At 45.9% G+C, this 19,504-nt stretch overlaps 5 protein-coding genes across 6 annotated transcripts in view; 1 reads left to right on the top strand and 4 right to left on the bottom strand.

Annotated features, from left to right (window-relative positions):
• LOC117900123 (angiotensin-converting enzyme) overlaps nt 1-8,766 on the bottom strand; it is a 43,291-nt gene extending 34,525 nt beyond the window's left edge. Inside the window, exons 1-7 of the mRNA XM_034810348.1 lie at nt 8,218-8,766; nt 7,631-8,149; nt 7,099-7,257; nt 6,799-7,039; nt 6,016-6,740; nt 5,852-5,955; nt 5,691-5,789 (exon numbers count right to left, since the gene is read on the bottom strand). Of these exons, the coding sequence (XP_034666239.1) occupies nt 5,691-5,789; nt 5,852-5,955; nt 6,016-6,740; nt 6,799-7,039; nt 7,099-7,257; nt 7,631-8,149; nt 8,218-8,460 (2,090 nt within the window). The 5' untranslated portion in view covers nt 8,461-8,766. The remainder of the gene's footprint in view (nt 1-5,690; nt 5,790-5,851; nt 5,956-6,015; nt 6,741-6,798; nt 7,040-7,098; nt 7,258-7,630; nt 8,150-8,217) is intronic.
• LOC117900126 (early nodulin-75) lies at nt 68-2,687 on the top strand. Of its 2 annotated transcripts, XM_034810351.1 has the most exons (4): nt 68-298; nt 487-963; nt 1,032-1,625; nt 1,724-2,687. In XM_034810351.1, exons 1-4 carry the CDS (start codon nt 287-289, stop codon nt 1,727-1,729), a joined length of 1,089 nt encoding a protein of 362 aa, XP_034666242.1. In that variant the 5' UTR covers nt 68-286; the 3' UTR covers nt 1,730-2,687. The 2 variants fall into 2 exon arrangements, with proteins under 2 accessions (XP_034666242.1, XP_034666241.1); XM_034810350.1 differs by having other exon boundaries at nt 1,032-2,687.
• Nucleotides 8,767-10,306: 1,540 nt separating the features above from the next.
• LOC117900516 (acylphosphatase-1) lies at nt 10,307-10,910 on the bottom strand. The gene has a single exon (XM_034810912.1). It carries the CDS (start codon nt 10,859-10,861, stop codon nt 10,502-10,504), a length of 360 nt encoding a protein of 119 aa, XP_034666803.1. The 5' UTR covers nt 10,862-10,910; the 3' UTR covers nt 10,307-10,501.
• A 638-nt stretch (nt 10,911-11,548) lies between these two features.
• On the bottom strand, nt 11,549-13,559 carry LOC117901136 (angiotensin-converting enzyme). Its single transcript, XM_034811778.1, has 4 exons — nt 13,536-13,559; nt 12,534-13,480; nt 11,918-12,478; nt 11,549-11,855 (listed from the first exon to the last, which is right to left on the bottom strand). Exons 1-4 carry the CDS (start codon nt 13,557-13,559, stop codon nt 11,549-11,551), a joined length of 1,839 nt encoding a protein of 612 aa, XP_034667669.1.
• A 351-nt stretch (nt 13,560-13,910) lies between these two features.
• Nucleotides 13,911-17,186, bottom strand: LOC117901190 (angiotensin-converting enzyme). The gene is made up of 7 exons (XM_034811842.1): nt 17,077-17,186; nt 16,105-16,164; nt 15,500-16,046; nt 15,081-15,444; nt 14,311-15,018; nt 14,074-14,246; nt 13,911-14,014 (listed from the first exon to the last, which is right to left on the bottom strand). Exons 2-7 carry the CDS (start codon nt 16,141-16,143, stop codon nt 13,998-14,000), a joined length of 1,848 nt encoding a protein of 615 aa, XP_034667733.1. The 5' UTR covers nt 16,144-16,164; nt 17,077-17,186; the 3' UTR covers nt 13,911-13,997.
• Between the last annotated feature and the right edge of the window lie 2,318 nt (nt 17,187-19,504).

The raw sequence follows: 19,504 nt of genomic DNA, 5'->3' as shown, positions 1-19,504 counted from the left end.
GGCTGGCGCTGGATTTAACTATAAAAGTGCTCGAAGGCGCTGCAGTTGGCATCATTAAACCGTTAACCGTTCAACAGTTTACAGTGGTCCGGAGCGTGTAGAGTCGAAACCAATAGATCATAGATCCTCCTCGATACCGATTCCAAATTGATCGTGCGGCAGACGGGATCAGTTCTCGCCTTCTAAACCGACGACCCCTTCCAACGTTCGCGGCAACTCGCGTTCGACACACAATCAGGGAATACGGTTTTCCATTCCCACCATCAAAGGATACAACTTGGCAAACATGAAGTTGATGGTATGTATTTCCAAACGAGGATCAAAGTGTTCAGTGCAATAGTGGTGAAAAGGACTCAAAAGACAGACAAACCAATCAAATCGATCAGTGAAATAGAACTCAATCCGTGACCTATAAGAAAGTGAATGGTTCAGTGATATTTTCCAAAAGAGAAGCTTAATCTTTAACGGCACTCCTTAATTCTACAGTGTACAGCGACAACGCTGGCTTTGGTCCTTCTGCTGGCCACCAGCTATGCCAACGCTGAGGGCGAGAAGAGCTCTGCTGCCGAGGAGAAAAAGGCCGAGCCTGAGGCCAAGCCAGCCGAGGCAGCTGCCAGCGAAGACACCACAAAGTCCAAGCGCGGTCTGCATCACTACGAGGACTACCATCATCATCACCATCATGTGCCACACTTCCCCGTCCATGAGGAGAAGACACTGACGGTGATCAAGAAGGTGCCAGTGCCCATTCCCATTGAGAAGATTGTGCATGTTCCCGTGGAGAAGCACATCCATGTGCCCGTTAAGGTCAAGGTTCCTAAGCCCTATCCAGTGATCAAGCACATTCCCTACGAAGTCAAGGAGATCGTGAAGGTGCCCTATGAAGTGCCAGCGCCATATCCAGTTGAGAAGAAGGTTCACTACGCCGTCCATGTGCCCTATGATCGCCCTGTGCCCGTAAAGGTAAACCTTAGCGAAAAATTCACCCAACTAGAGTTGCCCCTAAGCGAAAGATATTGATATCCTTGTAGGTTCATGTGCCCGCACCTTACCCAGTCGAGAAGAAGGTTCATGTGCCCGTTAAGGTCCATGTGCCAGCCCCCTACCCCGTTGAGAAGATCGTTCATTACAATGTGGAGAAGCACGTGCATGTCGACAAACCCTATCCCGTCGAGAAGGTTGTCCACTATCCCGTGAAAGTGCCCGTCGATAAGCCAGTGCCCCACTACATTGACAAGCCAGTGCCCCACTATGTGGACAAGCCAGTGGCCGTGCCAGTGATCAAGAAGGTGCCAGTGCCCGTCCATGTGCCCTATGATCGTCCAGTGCCAGTGCATGTTGAGAAGCCAGTGCCCTATGAGGTCAAGGTTCATGTGCCCGCACCCTACCCAGTGATCAAGGAGGTGCCCGTTAAGCACGAGAAGGAGGTTCCGTACCCAGTGAAGATTCCCGTGGAGAAGCCCGTCCATGTTCATATCCAGCAGCACGTGCCTGAGTACCATGAGAAGCACATCAGCTACAAGGAGCCCGAGTTCCACCACAAGCACATCGAGGAGGATCACCATCACGCCCCCGTCTATCACCATTCATCGCACTCACATCCCATCGAGGAGCATGAGCACGAGGTGGAGCATGATTTTTCTTATCATGACTATTCTTCATATCACGGTTACTAAATTGGTGAAATGAACTCTTTCTTTCTATCTCTATCTCTCTTTTGCAGCATTGAAAAGCGCAAGCGCTCCGGTAATGAATGGAATAGCAGTCGTAACATTTCCAAACTTCCAAACTTCCAACCGACATTCCAAGTCCAGTCCCTTTCCAAAAAGATACGAAACACTACCCATACCATACCGTACCATCCATTCCATATAATTCCCATTCCAATGATCAACTGATTAATACGAATACTTGCTATGCAGAACGTGATAAACGATGATTGAGATTCAGAGAAAATTAGACAAGAAATGACGAACTTAGTTAGTGGTTTTACAGACCGAACCCTCTTCTAGCCCTAAGCCATAAACATACCACACAGAAACAAAACAAAGGAAAACCATCCAAACGTTGACGAAAATACCCGTGAGAAATGTACGAGAGAATTGTTAAAACGAACTTTAGTTATAGAACCTCTAAGCGACACATTTGGGCCGCACAGCCCACACAACGAGAACGAAATCGAAATCGAAATCGAGAACAAGAACAATTAGAACCCCACTCCCTCCCCAAGACACAGTCAGACAGACACAGACACTTGGATCTCGCGGGGATCTCTCTCTCCAGGATCCAATGGATGTTGTACTGGTGCTGTGGATTGTTGGATCGGACTGACCACCTTGGGTGCATCTTGATGTGGTTGCTGCTGCTGTTTTGTCCTCCAGCCGCGGCTCCTCCTTCTTCTGCTCTGCTCTGGTCCCACGACTCGTGCACCCGGTTCCAAGCGATCATCTACGATCATCAGCGATCAACGATCAGCGATCATTCAGTTGTGTGCAGCGTCCCAGCGTTGTAAGCGTGTGATAAGACTTCTGCTAGCGTTAAGTTTGTAGTTCGATAAGGAGACGCCTGCCAACAGCAAGCGCCTATTTAAGTCAGTTTTTAAATGAACGTATTGTATTAGTGTTTTTTAATATTTTCGCTACCTAGCCTGTAATACATCTACATCTATACATACATATATAAACATACATACATAGATGTAATTTTGCTTGTTGTGAAAAGCAAACGAAACGGATTTATAAAAAGTACTTAATTTACCAAATATTATTTTGTCTCTGTAAAAACAAACAAAAATTCTCATACTAAATGAAGCTGATGAACGTTACACAATAAAACGATAAAACCAAGTGATCAAAACGAAATGATTGTTTTTCTAATTATTCTAACCAACTAAACTAATTCTTATCCCAAACAAACATTAACAAATACATGACTGCAATGGTTAAGGTCTCAGAGTAAAAACTCGAGAGTAGAGTTAACTTTCTATTCCGAATTTTAGTTAGTTTCAAGATAATTTACAATCATTAATTGATGGTACTTTCGAAAGAAATAGATTTTAGTTTTGGGAAAACATTTACAACAGTATTTCATTGCATTTTTTAAGACACATTAATTCTACATTTATTTCCTTTTGTACCTTTTTTTGTGTATAGTATTGACTGATAAAATTCTTAGGAAGCAGCGCGTATTGCTTGGCATAAAAAATACTCGTAAATAAACCCTATAATAATGGTTTGGAATGGTATCGCAATAAGTATGACAAATCTTTTCTAAGGCCGCCTCGGAATTCCTTAAGAAGTCTTTACTCTTTTTAACGTTTTAATTTATCCCGCATGTACTGCATGGACCAACGATCTAGCATCCCCAGAGAACACCATCAACAGAATCAACAGAACACCTGCAATGATACTCATACCCGATTTGTCTGTAAGTCTTTCTTAAATTAAGTTCAGCGCTGCTCTAGACTCAAAATGGCAGCTATTGACTCTTGACAGCAGAATGGATGGATCACCATCCAATGTTTCTTCTCATCTAATCAGATTTCATAAAGCCAAGTTGTGACTCGAGCAAAGGCAATTTAAATTAAAATTTTCCGTATCTTGTTCTATTACAAAAGGCAAATAACCTAGGAAGTTCCATAAATTCCATTATACATTATTAATCTCCTTAATTTTCTCGTTAGAGTATAACTGATGGAGCAATTAGAGTTGCATAAATTAAACTGGGTTTCCATGCACCGTTTTATCCTAAGCCTGATAATTGTTTGGGTAGGGAGGCATAATTCACTTTCTAGTCCCACACACTTTCAGCAAATCCACTTCACTGGCCCACAAGCAACCAAGCATGGCAGACGAAGACCCAAAATCAAGTCGTTCACCCATTCATTGCCCATAAATGTCTTATCTAATTTCCAAATGAGGTAAACATCGCCTTGCATCCATAATTGCATATTCAAAGTGTCTCGCCCACCGACAGACAGCCAGCCAGACAACCAGCCAGCCAGGAGCAGGACTAGGAGTGAAGGAGGTACCAGAGAGACAGTTCAACATGTTTATTACATTTTCCACACCAAACTCGAACGTATCATTTCGCTTTTCATGCCCACAGACACAGTCACAGTCACAGCCAATGGCCAGAGTTAGTCGACTTTGGCTCTGTCTTCGACCAACCATTTCCTAGCGTTTACTCTGCGGTGTGGGCATTACTTTTTATTAGCACCAGCAGTGTGCTGTTTTGCTTTTGCTCGAGCTTTAATGCACCACTGCTCGAATATACGTATGGGTATGGGTATGCTCTTTTTTAGTGCGGTTTTACTGCCTATGACCGACCCGGCTTGTTGCATCGACCACAGACCACAGAGATTGGGTTTCAATTTGCATTTTCGGCTTCATTGAAGCCGCTGCAGTTTTGCAGAGTGGGCTAAATAAAGTGGGACATGAATTTATCACGTTTTTGCACAGTCGGTTTGTAGGACATGTGCTGCTAACCGATATTTGAGCATTTGAACCGCGTCGACCAGCTGGAGCAACATGCAGAAGTAAAGGAAAAACCATCTAGTCGAGAGCCATGGCACAGCTCCGCTTTTATTACCATATTGAGGCGAACTCTTTCGCCGCGGCCAGTTGTTTCTGGTAGCTTTTGTTTATGTAACCGTAGCGTTTGCAGTTTATTGATTATGCAATAAATAATCGCCAACACACAATGACTGAACTGTTGCCGTAATCCTTCGTACCGTCCCGTTCCCGCCTGGCTCCCCCTTGCACAGAAGTGTCAGAAGAATGGCGGCAATAAAAATCTGGCTAATGGCTGTGGTGGAGAACTAGACTGGCAGTTAATTCAACTTCACTTTAAATAGAGTGCAGATTTAAAACGAATATCTGAGTGGCATTCCGAATGAGTTCTGAGGCCAATATCATCGTCATGGGAGAACAAAAAACCAATGGAAAACAGTTTTGAAGGAACCGCAATAATGTCACAGCCACAGCGCAAAATGTAAACCTTAAACCCTGTAACATATATGCATCTAGCATATCTCTCGGACAGCATCTTACTAATCCCAACTGCCATAGCTTTAAACAAATTTAAATTAACAAACAATCATTGACAACGCCACTTGCAGATTGCATTCGAGACATTGATAGTTTGAATGGGTCAACCGCTCCATTTGGGCACTCGACACACAGGCACAGACCTGCACAGTTGATGGACATGTCGTGTGTTGTCTAGATTTTCGCAATAGTTTTTCGTCTTGGTCTATTCAAATGACGGCCAGCCGAAACCCGGTTGAGTCCCGCTTGGGTCGGCGGCAGCAGCCAAGTGGAAAGTGAATGCGGGAAACATTGCAGACATGTGAGTTTTCAGCTTTAGTTTCATTTTCTTTTTCCACACACACAAACACACAATGAGTATGTGCTGCTGGTCATTATGTGATGTTAGTGGGCCAACTCCATGGCCGGTTCGACGATCGCAGCGATCGCAGCGCGTAATAGCCGGCAATTTGACGGAAAATGTTTGCAATCGTGTGTGAATTGTAATCAGCAAATAGCAAAAATTAATAACATGCCACAGTCGGGTCTTAATTGCCCTGGTTATGTGGCAAATGATTAAATAAGAGAAATGTTTCCCAAATAATTATGCCATTCAGGGTTGGGTTTGGGTAGCGAAATGCAAAGAACTCTTTCAGCACTTACTTGATGTACGGAATATTTGCTGGAATGTGGTACTTGGCACCCAAGTCAAAGTCCTTCTCTGAGCGCAAAACAGGTGGCTTGATACCCGAATACTTTTCACTGAGTGTGGGGAGAAAATTCATATAAATGTGGGATTCTTTCGAAGTTGTTCACACACTCACCGCATGTTCCAGTAGTGGCAGTTCATCGTTCGCTTGTTCGCATTCCCGCTGAAAATGTCGTAGCGCCAGTTATCCAAGGACAAAGCAAAGGGTAGAAAGGCCACCTAGGAGATAATTTTGGTGTCATCATAGTGTAGTTCATAAAGGATCATCTTTCGTCTTACCTTATCTATGGCCATGGTGAAGAGGTAGTTGATGTCGTAGCTAGACTCATCCAGGGATCGTTGGAGCAGGCCCAATGTCTGCAAGTGCTTTGGCGTGGACACGGACAGCCCAATGGCATCGCCCACAGCCTGATGGAAGGCCGGATTGGCCCCGTTCCGAAAGATCTTAGGCAGATGGCGATACTGAAGGAAGTACTGAATGTGTGCCATCTCGTGGTGCACGCTGATCAGACTCCGCTGGTTGATGTCGGTGCAGATTTTGACCCGGAAATCGTGACGATTGCAGAAATCCCAGGCGGAGGGTTCGCAGAGCACCCTTCTGTCCAGTGGCTGCTCCAGCACAGAGTTCTGATAGAACTCCGGACCAACGGCGGACATGTTGATGGAGGTGAAGAACTCCTCGGCCAGCTGGAACATCAGCTGCGGGGTGTATCCCTGCTCCACCATGCGGGGTGTGACATCAATTAGCTTGCGGCCTGGATACGGTATGAGTATGTCGAGGACATTTGACCACGACTGCCCGAACATGTTGCCCAGAATGTGAGACGGAATGGGTGCTATGCGGTTAATGCGATCCGGTCCATAGTAATCCCTGAGCTTCCTTCGTACATACGCATGCAGAGCTTCATACAGCGGTCGGATTTGCTCCCACACAATGTCCATGTCCTGGCGAAAGTTTCCCGATTCGTAGGCCAGATACCAGTACTCGCCACCATTGGTTACATCTAGAAAGGAATATCTATAAGTGGGAGTGGGAGTGGGAGACTAGGACTTCAAACTCACTATTCACATAGGCCACCTCCTGCATTACGTCAATGAGCTGCTCGTAGTCGTCGCGCATGCCGCGTCCTGCTTTTCGGTGATACTCCACCCACGTGTGCTGCAGCTCATCCCAGTCCCTGCTCTTGGCCATGATGTCCTTGAGGTGCGGTATATAGTGCAGATCGCACTGGAACGGCTGCTGATAGGCGCAAACACTGGCGCTGTTGTACAGAAAGAGCATTTCATTCAACAGCCGATTGTACTATGGGAAGAACAGCTTAAAAAATTGGGAATCGTTGGATAAATGCATGCAGATCTTACCCTATCCAAAACGTCCAAGGGCAGAGCATTGGGGCCCACTTCAGACTGCAGCATTAATTGTCTGTAGAGGCGACGATCAAAGATGAGGTCCTTGTTTATGCGCTTCGACTGATCCGCCGTGATTCGCTGGAACTCCACATAACGTTGTTGAGCATTGAGCTGGGTGGTTGAGAGAATGAATAAGGATTAAATATCACTTGAAAGATGCGTCTTCTTCACACACATAAAACATAAGGGCCCCTCCAGCACCTCTTAGTAAATACTCGTAAAAACTTTGTACGCTTGCAAAAATTCTCAGACTACGAGTACAACTCTTTGACATTGGCATGTCTGCCTGGGAATCTGACAAGGCAATGCGACCTTCAGAACGCGACTTTTCTGTCTTTGCTGTGTGTGTATCTTTGGCATGTAAAAAAAACTGCCAGCCACATGGGAAAAAGGTGCACCACCACCACAACAACCACGAAGATCGCGTGCCATTCAACCATAATTACGAGTAAGAGTACGAGACTTGTTTTTATTTTTCACTCACCGCTTCCGTTTGTGTAAAATCGTTTACGTTTGTCTCGAAATTCCACTGGGCCGCCACGTTTGCCGTGCACTCCAGGGAGCCCTTCTGATCGGTCTCCACCAAGAGGTTGCGCAGCTTCTCCAACTCCTGCTGGTAGCGACGATCCTGCTGGTAGCGCTGACGCTCCTGGTAACCCTGATTGAGGTTGAAGCGGTCCTGATTGGACAGGAATGGGTTCTCGAATCGATTGCGATTGTTCACGAACTCCACATTGGGATTGTTGTTATAATTGTACTGATCATTGGGGTTTTGGTTTGGGTTGAAGTTTCTGTTTCCTGGCGAGGAGTAGGGAGCGTCCGCGTGTCGGCCATCGTTGCCAGCGTTGCGATCGGTGGTGCTGGAGATCGGTCCGTAGTTGTGATTGGCATACTGATTAGCATCCCCACTGAAGGGTGAGTCAGCGCGGTCGCTGAAGTTAACACCGGGCGTGGGGTAGGCATAGCCGCCAATCCTCATGCGCTCGTCATAGGTCTGGCCGTACTGCAAGCGAGAGATCACCGGGTTAATGGGCATACCAATGAGCTAAGCCAATACACAAAATCACACACCCTAAAGTCATCCGATCCGTCATCTGCGTTGCCCGCGCTGCCCCCGCCACCGCCTTCGTCTGCATAGGGCGGCCCATAGCGTTGATCGCGATTGCGATCTGCCCTCAGCTGGGCGGGCGTTGTGGCCACATTGGGGGTGTAGCCATTGTAGAAGATCTCTGGCTGTGGTGTGGGCAGATTGAGCTGTGGACTGGCCCAGGCTAGGCCAAGGCAAAGCCAAAAACAAAGCCAAACACCGTGCATTATGCTTATCCTAAGATCTATATTTAACACTGCCAAGGTCGGCCACTGGCAGCTCACTTATTAAATCTTTCACAAACAATTAACTACTTTAATTGCAAACTCCCAAGACCACGCCTGTGGGAGCTCAGAGAACTTCACTGATCAGTGCGACACACACAATAATTAACTTTCACTCTTGAAGAAGCTTTAATGAGAATTCTTCTCTCCCTTTCACTGAGCTCTAGTTCGCGAATCGTCCGATTTATCCGGGTATCTCTTTTTTTTACTGTATTCGTACCGCCCTCGTAACGTCAGGGAACGCGTCTAAAACTCTACTGAATAGACACGGTAAGAATATTATTCGAAATTACTTTGCTACTTTTTTTCCAACTCGAAAATGAATTCAAATTTGAGCGCAGTCCCAGCTGCAGTTAGCGTCGCTGCCGGCGCTGTCGTCAGATGTTTCTATATGTTGTATGTGTATATTTTCGTGTGAGATAATCGCAATTAGCACTGGGACAGCACCCCCAACCACTACACGTACAATCAAATCATCCATAAGCTTGGGAACAACAATGAGGCACCTGTATGCGTGTGTGTCTCTGTCTGTGTCTGTTTTTTGCATGCATGTTGGAAGGGTGAGGGCACTTATCAGTCGAAAAGCAAAGCTTAACCGCATAATACTCGTACTCGTGAGAGAGACTGTGAGAAAGTACATCAAAATTGAGTGGGTTGCTGTTGCTGCTGGCGACAAGTGCACAAAGTCACTCAACGTGAGTCGCTGGGTTATCTGTGCTAAATAAGCTAACTGCTTACAGCTCAGACCCACATTGAGCAACGCTGGACAACATGAGTAAGTCACCCCCATCAAAGTTAGCACTAATCTTCCCCTGCATGCAAATCAGTGACCCGTAGAGCGAGGAAAATTTGTTGCTTCAGCTGGTGGCTGGTGCTGATGTTGCGCATGCGTTCCACAAGGCAGCGCCACCCGCGTTTGTGGAATTTTGTGATTGTTGCTCTTGACCCAGCGATAGGTGGAAAATGTGTATGTATTTTTGTATGCTAGAGCTAAGGCGCTTGGCGATTACCAAGAGATCCATTAAGCTCCAAATAGTAAGTTCATATTTGAATTTGATGGCTAAAGTCGGTCCAGATTCTATTCTGAACTTTACAGAATTAAATTACAGAATTATACAAATGTATTTGCAAGTCTAGCCTCAATTTCTGACTTGTATATGCATAAAGTTTGCTTGGGAATGTGGAATATTTTCAATCACTCTTGACCCAGCGACTTGTAAACAAACTTCTGACTCACAGAAGATGCACAAAGGCAATCCAGGAAACATGTAGATGAGATATGAGTAGAGCGCAATCCATAGAGGTGATAACTGGGGCTTCATGACTGGCCAGTGAATGAGTTGGCACGCTGATTGATTGTTATCCCAGTGGCATACAGATGCGAGTGCATAATATACGAAAACGAATATACGAATACACATATGATTCAGCCTGTAATTAGATTGGGATCTGCAAAGTCTATCTGTCTCGGATATGAGCTCATAAATATTAGCCAGATTTATGATGTGGTTGGCTGCTCAGTGATATATTCTTACCTGGAACGTAGCCACTTTTTTGGGGAGAAAAAGCTAATTAAGAGTCAAGGTCAGGCATGTTTCTACTCTCAACTCCCCGTCTATGCCAGATCTTACAAAAATACTGGACCAGTCGGAACCGTGGGAAAATAGTTAAGCTGATTGGCTGTCAACTGTCTATAAATAATGAATTTACACGAATGAATAATTAGTGTAACTCAATACGCCCAGCAATTGGAAGAGCGCTTAGCATGACGCACTCCAAGCTCGTACCTGCAGTTAATCTTTTATTTTTATTTCTTAACTATAGTTATTTGCTCGGCTCTAATGAGTTGCTGTCGAGCGAAGAGCCTCCGACAGTCATCATAATCAAGTGCATTTTAATTATAGTTCCACGCCTGTGTTTTGCCTTTTGTTTTAGATTCATTCCGGTATCTCTCCTAGACAATGCTTTTCTCTATGTGCGAATGTTACCGAGAAATTCCAGAATTTGAGATCGGATTCTTCATTTGAATTGGCGGCTTTTCATAGCCTTCGCATCTGACTTGGAAATTGGGAAATCCATAGCCTTCCTTCTCGCGTTTCCTACTGAACTTCACCCTCTCGACATTCGACCCGGGACTGCCAGTGGTTTTCAGCCACTCCTTCATCACGTCGATCTCGTGGCGCCGCCCCTCTATGTAGCCCCTGACTGTGCCTTTTGCCGTGTTCATGCACCAGCCCCGAAGTCCCAGAGTCTTGGCCTTCATCATGGCATGATGCCGAAAATAGACACCTTGGACCCTGCCATATACCTCGAACTGGCACGAGAAGACGCCGTCGGTAAGCATTGGGGTTTGCTATTGGGGCTGCCACAGCACGGCATTTAATTTTGAATTTTGTGTTCCCTGAAATTCCCCTTGGAAATTACATTTGTAATTTTGAGTATGACTTTGATTCTAAAAAGAAAGCAAGGCAAGTTCTGACTTCTGATGAAGCTTTTTATGATTCCTTCTCCTAGATTTTGAAACTTAAGATTAGATTCGGTTTCTTCAGAATGGCTCTAATTTGAATTTAAATTAGTTATTAGATAGATTAGATAGTTCGAGGACACACATTCACATTTGTTCACATTGAACCAATAGCTTCTTCGAACATTCGTTTTTCTTACAAATTTGTATTTGATAATCTTCTGACATGGCTCTGAGTGGCGCATATCTACATCTACATGATTTGTACATGAACTCTACCATACAATAATGGGCATACTTTCAGGCGGAGATGGAAATTCCCGCTTAACAGGTGCACAAAATACTAAGCCCAACCATCTCGCTCCTGAAATGTATGGGGAAGGTATTACTTAATCCCATGGATACATATTTGCACGAGAAACCAAATAATAATTCTTGACAGCATCGTGCTTAGCCGTCCTACCAGCTTAAAATCCTTGCCCCACTCGTGAATTACATGCAAAGGATTTTTAATATGTTTTCTTTTTATTCGCTTAAATGTAGAAACTATTGCTGCCCATGCCTAGCCTATGCCCAACCCACATCCAGACCCTTGAGCTGATTCTGCTGCACCAACCAATCGTGTAGCGGCTGGAAGTAGGTCAACAACCCATCAATATTGACATCAGGCTCACCAACCAGCTCTTGTAGCACATCGCTGTAGGGCACGGATGAGCCCAATGCCATGGCTCGCTGTAGACTGGCACCGATCTGGCGCTGGTCAGAGAGATCGCAAAGATCCAAAGCTTTCCTGGGGTTATCCTTTTCAAACTGCTGTGTCTCTGTGCAGTAATGTTTGAGCAGCTGAAACTGAAGAACGATGCTCAGGATATTGCTGAAATGGAAGATTGTTCAAGATTATTTTGCTAGCTGATTGTCCTTCAATTAATCTTCAACCTGAAATACTGATCATCCACTTCCATGAGCATCTTGGCTGGGACATCAAACTGTTCGTTGGTCCGCTTGCGAGGGGCTGCCGCTCCCGTGTAATGTTCCGTCAGTCGCCAGTAGGCCTCATTGTCGTCCGCTTTGATGTGTCCACTGAGCACCTCCACGCGGTAGCGATCGAGGACATAGAAGACGGGAAGCAGAAATACCACGCGCAAACCCTGCACATACAAACGATTGAGTCGAGCGGGCAGCTCCAGCCACTTCGCCTCCTGCAACAGGCCCAACTTCTGGAGGTAGCGCGGAGAGCTAGCCGCCAGGGAGAAGCACTTGCCAATGGCATCGCTGAAGTTGGGAAAAGGTTCATCCCGGAACAGGGTTGGCTGGCCGGAGGCAGCTCGATAATAGTAAAGATCACTCTGAGCTTCAAACATATTGAAGAAACGCTCCTCGTCATTCAGGGGACAGTAGGTTAAGTTGGTTCTAGGCAGGGTGTAATATCGCCAGACCTTGTGCCAGCAGCGATCGTCGTCGTCTGCAGCCACGGGCTGAGCATTTTTCCAAAGGTCGCTGGAAGAGATTAGAGAGCTTAGAGGAATATTTTGTTCTATTGTTGTGGAATTACCTTTCCAGCAGTAGCAGACCAAGTCCCCGAAAGTACTCAGCCACATTCCAAAACACTCTCTGACTGGTGCTCAAGCCGCGACGATGCAGATCTTGGGTGATATTTGCCAGCCCCGTCTCGGGTGAGGGTAAGTCCACATACCACTCTGCACGCACCCGTCTAAAGGCATTTCCTATGAACACCTCTGCCAGGTGCTGTGGATAGGGCTTGCCCCGTGGCACTAACCGTTCTCCGTGCATCTTTCTCAAGGAGCCCCTGACATGAGCGTGAAACTGAAGGAAGAACGGCCTCAGCCCAGCCATCAGCCGGTCCAGCAATGCCATGCTCTGCGTCCCATTCTTCTCCAGCGATCGAAACCAATAATCCTCGGCCCGTGGATATCCATTGGCTTGGGCGGTCTTTTTGTACAGGTCCATAAAGGCCACAAACTGACCCCGGGTGGCCAGTCCCGTGCGCTGGCGCCACTCAAACCAGTAATACTCGATCTCATCCAGGTCACGGCTCTGCTGAATTATTGCCTGAACCTCTGGTATCAGCCGCAGAGTGCAATTCCCTGGGTGCTTATAAGCGCACAGTTGGACATTCCGGTAGCTGTCGCTCATGTTGGAGGCCAGCGCATAGACTTGGGTAAGCTCCATGGCACTCAAAGCCTCGTAGCCCAGCTGAGGCATCCTCGCCAGCTGCCTCTTCTGGCTGGCATCCCCTAGCTGCAAACGCTTAAACTTTGCCACCCGGCGTGTCAAGGTTTTCACGTAGTTCAACAGCTTTTCGTCGGCTATTTCCATCTCGAGGAGTGCCACAACATCGTTTGGTCCCCGCAACTCGCTCTGCAACTGTGCCAAGACCGACTGATCATAGATGGCGGCTAGTTGCTGATTGGCAGCGGCCAAGAAGTTAGCCAAAGTAGGGTCAGGCGAGGAGCTAGCCTGGATAACGCCCACAAAGGCCTAAATGGAAGAGGTTGAAGTTCCATAAGGCAGAAATTTAAGCGCTTGAACTCACCAAAACGAGCAACAACTTCGACATAACTCCCACACTTTCTACGCGTACGAATTCACTTTCGCAACTCATTCAAATTCCCGTCTCGTATCCCAATCTTTTGCACAACTTTTCTAGACCTTCTGCGCAGGCGCAGCTCTCGATGCCAACTAACGCACGAAGGCCAACGACAGAAGCCATGGCCAGAAGCTTCAACCGCTGCTTGGCTGTGCACCCAGTAGCCAATTTGTAATTATAATCAAGTGGAGCATACTTTTCGAGCGGGTATGACACTCTCTCGGCTAGTTAGAGGAAATTGCAATTACATTTTAGGCAAATATCATACGCAACCCAAGCCATGTATACACCTCAAATATTTGTACAACTTCAAAGAACTCGTTTGTATAATTAATTTCAAACTGGTCAAGCAATTAGAAACTTTATTGAGCAATGAACTTTGTGAGAACAAATCAAAATTTGATTCAATTAAGAGGCCACACATTCTGAAATTCGAGAAAATTAATTAGTTCGGATCTGCTGGAATCTGTATATTAAAACTTACTATCTGAAGCAGTCCAGCCGATGTGCACACTGTTCTTGATGTTCTCCGCCTCCAGCCAGACGCGCAGGGGCTCAAAGTATTCGGCAATGGCCTTGCCAGTCATGACGCGCTCACCGTTGAAGGCCTCCAGTGCATCGGGCCAGGGTTTCGAGGCACCCAGAGAGAGCATGTTGCTGTGGAGTGAACAAAAGATTGTCACAGTGGCAAATAAAACTTATTTTGGATGCAGAAACTCACTGGAAGGCTGCGCCTGCTGCTGCACTGCCGTAGATGTCACAGTTGTCCAGAGGCAACTCCGGATTGTTGGGATCGTATTGGCCAGCCTTGATGCAGGCGGACTTGTAGAACTGGAACTGAATGATGAAGGAGACCAGATACCTCAGGTACTCGACATCCGCAGAGACGTGATATTTGGCAGGGGGATCAAAGTCCTTCTCGCTGCGCACAACTGGTGGCTCGATGCCGGAGTACTGCTCACGCAGCTTCCAGAACTCGCAGTTCCAGTTGGGTTTCTCCACCTCCCCGCGGAACAGCGCCCAACGATACTTGTCCATGGTGAAGGCGAATGGCAGGAAGACAATCTTATCCAGAGCCGTAAGGAAGAGCTGGTTGATGCGAGCCTCATCGTCGCGCACATAATTCGACAGCAGGCCGACCTTCTCCAGATGCTTGGGCGTCGACACGGACAGGGAGAGCACATCGCCAACGGCTTCATGGAAGCCAGGGTTAGCCCCGGTGCGATAGATGAAGGGCAGATGCTGATATTGCAGGAAATACTGAATGTGTCCCAGCTCATGGTGGACGGTGAAGAGCTGGTCCTGGGTGACGCGAGTGCACTGCTTAATGCGAACATCGTCCTGGAGGTAAAAGTCCCACGCACTGGCATGGCAAATCAAGTCGCGACCATCCGTGGGCTTCTCAATAATCGACTTGTCCCAGAAATCCCTATCGGGAGAAGAGGTTTGTCATTGATTTGGATCGAAAATCCTCGCAAAACTGCAACTTACTGCGGCAGTTTGGTGAGGTTCATGGAGGTGAAAAAGTCATCGCCCATTTGGAACATTTTGAGGGCGGTGTAGCCCTGCTTCTCCATCTCTTCGCTTACATCGACCAGTGGCTTCTCGGGGAAGGGAGACACAATGTCGGCGATCTCAGACCATTGCTGTGCCCACATGTTGCCCAGCAGATGCATGGGAATGGGTCCGTTCTCAGAGACCACCTCGTTGCCATAATACTTCCTGAGGCGATAGCGCACATAGCCATGGATCTGCTCATAGAGCGGACGGATCTCGGCGAATATGTCATCCAGTTGCTTTTCGAAGGTGGCGTCCTCGTACTCATCCAGCCAGAGCTCAGCGCCAGAGGTGAAGTCTGTGAGGGAAAGGGCACAAGTGAGAAAGGGATTCCCGAAAGGGACTTCACTCACTGTTCAATTTGGCAGCCTTGGTGTTCAGCTCCACGTAACGCTCAAAATTGGGTCGCACGGCCGTGCCTGCCTTGTCGTAGAACTCGCGCCAGTAGTACTTGAGCTCCTCGTGATCGCGGCTCTTGCTTATGATCTCCTCTATCTCTGGATCCAGCGCCAGATCACACTTCGTCTTGTCCTTGTAGTCGCAGACCTTCACCTTGGCAAAGTTCGACTCCATGGCGGATATGGTTTCCAGGAAATCGGCATACTCAGCCTCGGGCAGGGCGGCATATCCCAGCTTGGACAGCGACTTGAACTGTCTCTTGATATCTTCCGATTGGAAGCTGCGCCACTGGAACTTCTGTATGTCGCTGGACACCTCCTTCATGAATTTGGCCAACTCAGCAGAGATTTCGTTCTTTTTCTTTTCGTTCTCGTCGGTGATGTCGGAGGCATAGGCCCAGGCAGCCTCTGTCTCCACATTGGTGCGCTTGGCCAGCTCCTTGTTCAGATTCTCCAAATACTCCTTGGCCTGAATCTCTTCCTTCACCAGGGCTTGGGCAAGCTAAACAGAGAACATGAACTTAAAGAATATTTCTATATGTTGTGATATTCAAACTCACCGCCAACGTAGCCAGTAGGGCTACCAGGAACACTTTCATCTTGTACTCCAAAGCGCTCGCCTATAAAAATTAAGTAAATATTTTGTTATTAGTTTAGATTATAATCGATTCCAGAGGTGACGTACGATCACAGACCCCAGCTGTACGAATCGTCAGAGTGTCTGAGCGGCAATGTCTTTCCCCGTAATTAATTAAAGTGTCTCTGGGGTCAACATGTGTACATACATGAGTGTGTACTCTCTCTACTGTGTACATAATGTACAATTCCTGAGTGGAACAGATTCGCTATGGGACTTCAAGTGAGCAATTCGCTTGGCAAATATCACCGCGATAGCCAATCTCTATTGATAGTAGATTAGTTTCAGTTACAAAATCAATTTACGGCCGACAAACGAAATGAAATTAGTGTGAAATTATGAAAGCAATTGGCGGTGAAGTTCTAAAATAAACTCTTCGTACGCCGATTTATTAGAATTCGTTTCACAGCCCTAATATCAGCTACTGGGCGAGGCATGTAATTTTCCGCTCTAAAGTGGAGCAAACTATAAAGGAGGAACGGATGACTCTATAATCTATAACAAGTACACAGACATGCATTGCCCTTTCTGCAGGGCTACGATGGGAAAGAGCCCTAAACCAACATACGAACGATCCAAAGAAAATATCATAAATATGCCCGATAAGGGGTCTAACTACTGCAAAAGTGTGTGAGATATTCTTGGATTTATGATCATGACTTTTAGTAAATATTGTACGAGCCGTGTATTGGCTGATCCAGATAAGATTGGATCTAGATTATAAGTAGTGGAAAAGGGAATTTATGGTAGAAACACCATCGAAACGAAGCCCAATAACTTGAGCAATTAATTATCAAGTAATTAATCACTATATTACCATCGCAATTCAATTAATTTGCCACTTTTTGATCACTATTTGCAAGGGCGAATGCCCAATTGAATAAGAGAAACTTACGTTCTGAGCGTGTTCGTGATGTGCCAAACGAGTTCCGCCGAAACCAAAGTGAACTTGACCGGCCCGCAAACGAACTGAAAATGAAAATGTTTGGATGACATTGCGTCGGTTTTATAGCCTCGCCACGAACGGGCTATCCGAATCGGCCGGCCGAACCATTATAAACTTAAGCCCAGTCCGAGTCGATCGAAGCGCATCGCATGCGTCGCTGAGCGACGTGACCGAAGCTAATCAACAGACGGCCGTCTCAGAGAGAAACATAAAGATAGATACAGATGTATGTATATACGAGCATTACTTATTCTAAATGTGAGCGCAGCGCACCCAAGCCGCGATTTTCTCGGGAGATACGAAGCTCAGCCTCAGTCTCAGTTTCAGTTTTAGCTGCCGCGGGGCTCATTAATATGCCTGACACATTTCTTCGCTGGCCCCTTAATTAGCAAATATCGAAGGAGGATAAAAAAAAGAGAGAAGCAAAAGCAAGGCAAGGTGATAATTTGTAATTTGAACAGAATAAAAAATAACCCTAAATCATTTTTGGCACTTTGGCCTGCCGATGGCAATTATTACTTGGGCGTGTCGAATGTACTTTCGATATTTCACTTATCTGTTGACGCAGCGGATTAGTTCGTGAAACATTTTAGCGGGTGGCTCCAGCTAATACGTTTGTCAGTGCAGGAGGTAGAGAAGGGTCGACAAACTGTGGGTCTCGCGCACACCAAAGCTGAAAGCTGATCTGATGCTTAATCGATCAAACAAACTTGGCCTATCAAAGGGAAGCTTTATGAGCTCCCAGCACTGCTCCAGCTATTCGCCACTACAGCTATTCTCTCCTCTTTCTTGACAACTATTCTAGCCCTTTCCATTCCACACTTTCTAACTGTTTTTTCACCGCAAACAGGAAGATCTGCCACGGGAGCATTTGATCTTAATTCTGGCTACTTCAAAGTTGTGGAAGCCTACAGTTTTGCTCTTTGTGTACCCGGCAATAGGGCGTACTACAATTTTGGAACATATACCTGATGTACATTAAGGCTGTCCAGAAATTTTGACTGCTCCAGATCAAGTAGTCTCTGAGACCTAAGGTCGAAAATGCTTTGTTCTGCCTATTACATATTTACACACGCAAATCTATGGGGGAAAGGCCGTGGGTTATGCTTTAGTTTAGAATTTTTGCTGGCTTTTTATGGTTTAAGCTGGATTTGCAACCGATTCCTCTTTGGGTTATTTATCCGACTAGTTTTGGCGTTTTTCACATGCCGAATACACAACAATTTTGCGGCTGACATTTCCCTAATCCAGAATATTTCACTTTGCCGTTATAGCCGCACAATCCTTCCCTCTCTTTCTCTTCCTTGCCTTTCTCACTTTCTAAACTCAGGCTTACCCTTAACTGATTGGAGCTTCAAAGCCGGGCACTAAAATTGTTTGAAATATTTAATTTTTTCCCCACCACACACGCCTGTCACTTAGAACGGACGGCAATAAAAAAAAACCAGTCCGCTCGCTGGCTCATTCAATTTGTCTTCGAACCAAGTCTTTCGAAGACTTATCTACGAGCATGTTCCGCGAAAAATTTGAAAATCGCGCCCACTTATCGATATACGTACATACGTACAATATGGCATCGATTAGTAAAACATGCGTTTGCCAGCACCTCGTACTTCTTGAGAGACGTCACAAACTATACAATATATACATAAATGGGATAGTGCAACAAGCGAAACGTCACCCCAGGTAGCTGCTGAAAATGTACAGATACCGAGAATGTGGCTAGAATCTAGATCGATAGTACATAAAAATGTACATATACGAAAAGGTTAAAAGCATGTCAGTCATGACAAAGTCTTTGTCATAATAGGCTTTACGCTGGAAACTAGGGCTGGAAAAACGTAGATAGTGGCCACAAGCCTTCTGGTGCAAGGTACACTTACACCTACACTTACACATCAATTCATGAAATAATATAGCACTACATTATATAATTTGTTAAATTCTTACACACGACCAAACTTTTTAACTAAGCCTCATATTGTTTAAATTAGAAGAACATTGCCCGCCCTTATTAACAATCATCGATAACAACACACATCAACAAATACCATTTTCAAGAAAATATCGACAGCCCATAATCGAACTGAAGTACCTGCAGTGCTGCCAACTCTTGGGGTCACAAAAAAAGCCAAACTATCGTTTGAAAATAGCTAGAAATAGCAAGACCATTTTGATGGAAGCTAAAAAAACGAAGCTAAAAACGTATTGAATCGTTCTTTTAACAGCAGATATCAGTGTGATATCACAGCAATCTTGGAGCAGAATTCGGTGGCTCTAGCTCTTATAGTCTCTGAGCCAGACTGCCAGGCGGATAGACAGACATGGCCATATCGAGTCCGCATTGACCACGTGCAAATGTTACTAAAAATTTTGA

Source organism: Drosophila subobscura, chromosome U (assembly GCF_008121235.1).
Source record: "Drosophila subobscura isolate 14011-0131.10 chromosome U, UCBerk_Dsub_1.0, whole genome shotgun sequence".
Lineage (NCBI taxonomy): Eukaryota > Metazoa > Arthropoda > Insecta > Diptera > Drosophilidae > Drosophila > Drosophila subobscura.
The sequence above is the reverse complement of the archived record's forward strand: the minus strand, read 5'-3'. Positions and strand labels throughout refer to the sequence as shown.

Bases quoted from the DNA above. Each gene is read 5' to 3' on its own strand.
- LOC117900126 (XM_034810350.1), top strand. The intron at 964-1,031 runs GTAAACCTTAGC...ATATCCTTGTAG, and splicing joins ATCGCCCTGTGCCCGTAAAG to GTTCATGTGCCCGCACCTTA.
- LOC117900516 (XM_034810912.1), bottom strand. From the start codon at position 10,861: ATGCTTACCGACGGCGTCTTCTCGTGCCAGTTCGAGGTATATGGCAGG.
- LOC117901136 (XM_034811778.1), bottom strand. From the start codon at position 13,559: ATGTCGAAGTTGTTGCTCGTTTTG. The intron at 12,479-12,533 runs GTAATTCCACAA...AATCTCTTCCAG, and splicing joins GGTCTGCTACTGCTGGAAAG to CGACCTTTGGAAAAATGCTC. The intron at 11,856-11,917 runs GTTGAAGATTAA...CTTCCATTTCAG, and splicing joins GTGGATGATCAGTATTTCAG to CAATATCCTGAGCATCGTTC.
- LOC117901190 (XM_034811842.1), bottom strand. From the start codon at position 16,143: ATGAAAGTGTTCCTGGTAGCCCTACTGGCTACGTTGGCG. The intron at 16,047-16,104 runs GTGAGTTTGAAT...TTCTCTGTTTAG, and splicing joins CCCTACTGGCTACGTTGGCG to CTTGCCCAAGCCCTGGTGAA. The intron at 15,019-15,080 runs GTAAGTTGCAGT...TTCTCCCGATAG, and splicing joins AACCTCACCAAACTGCCGCA to GGATTTCTGGGACAAGTCGA.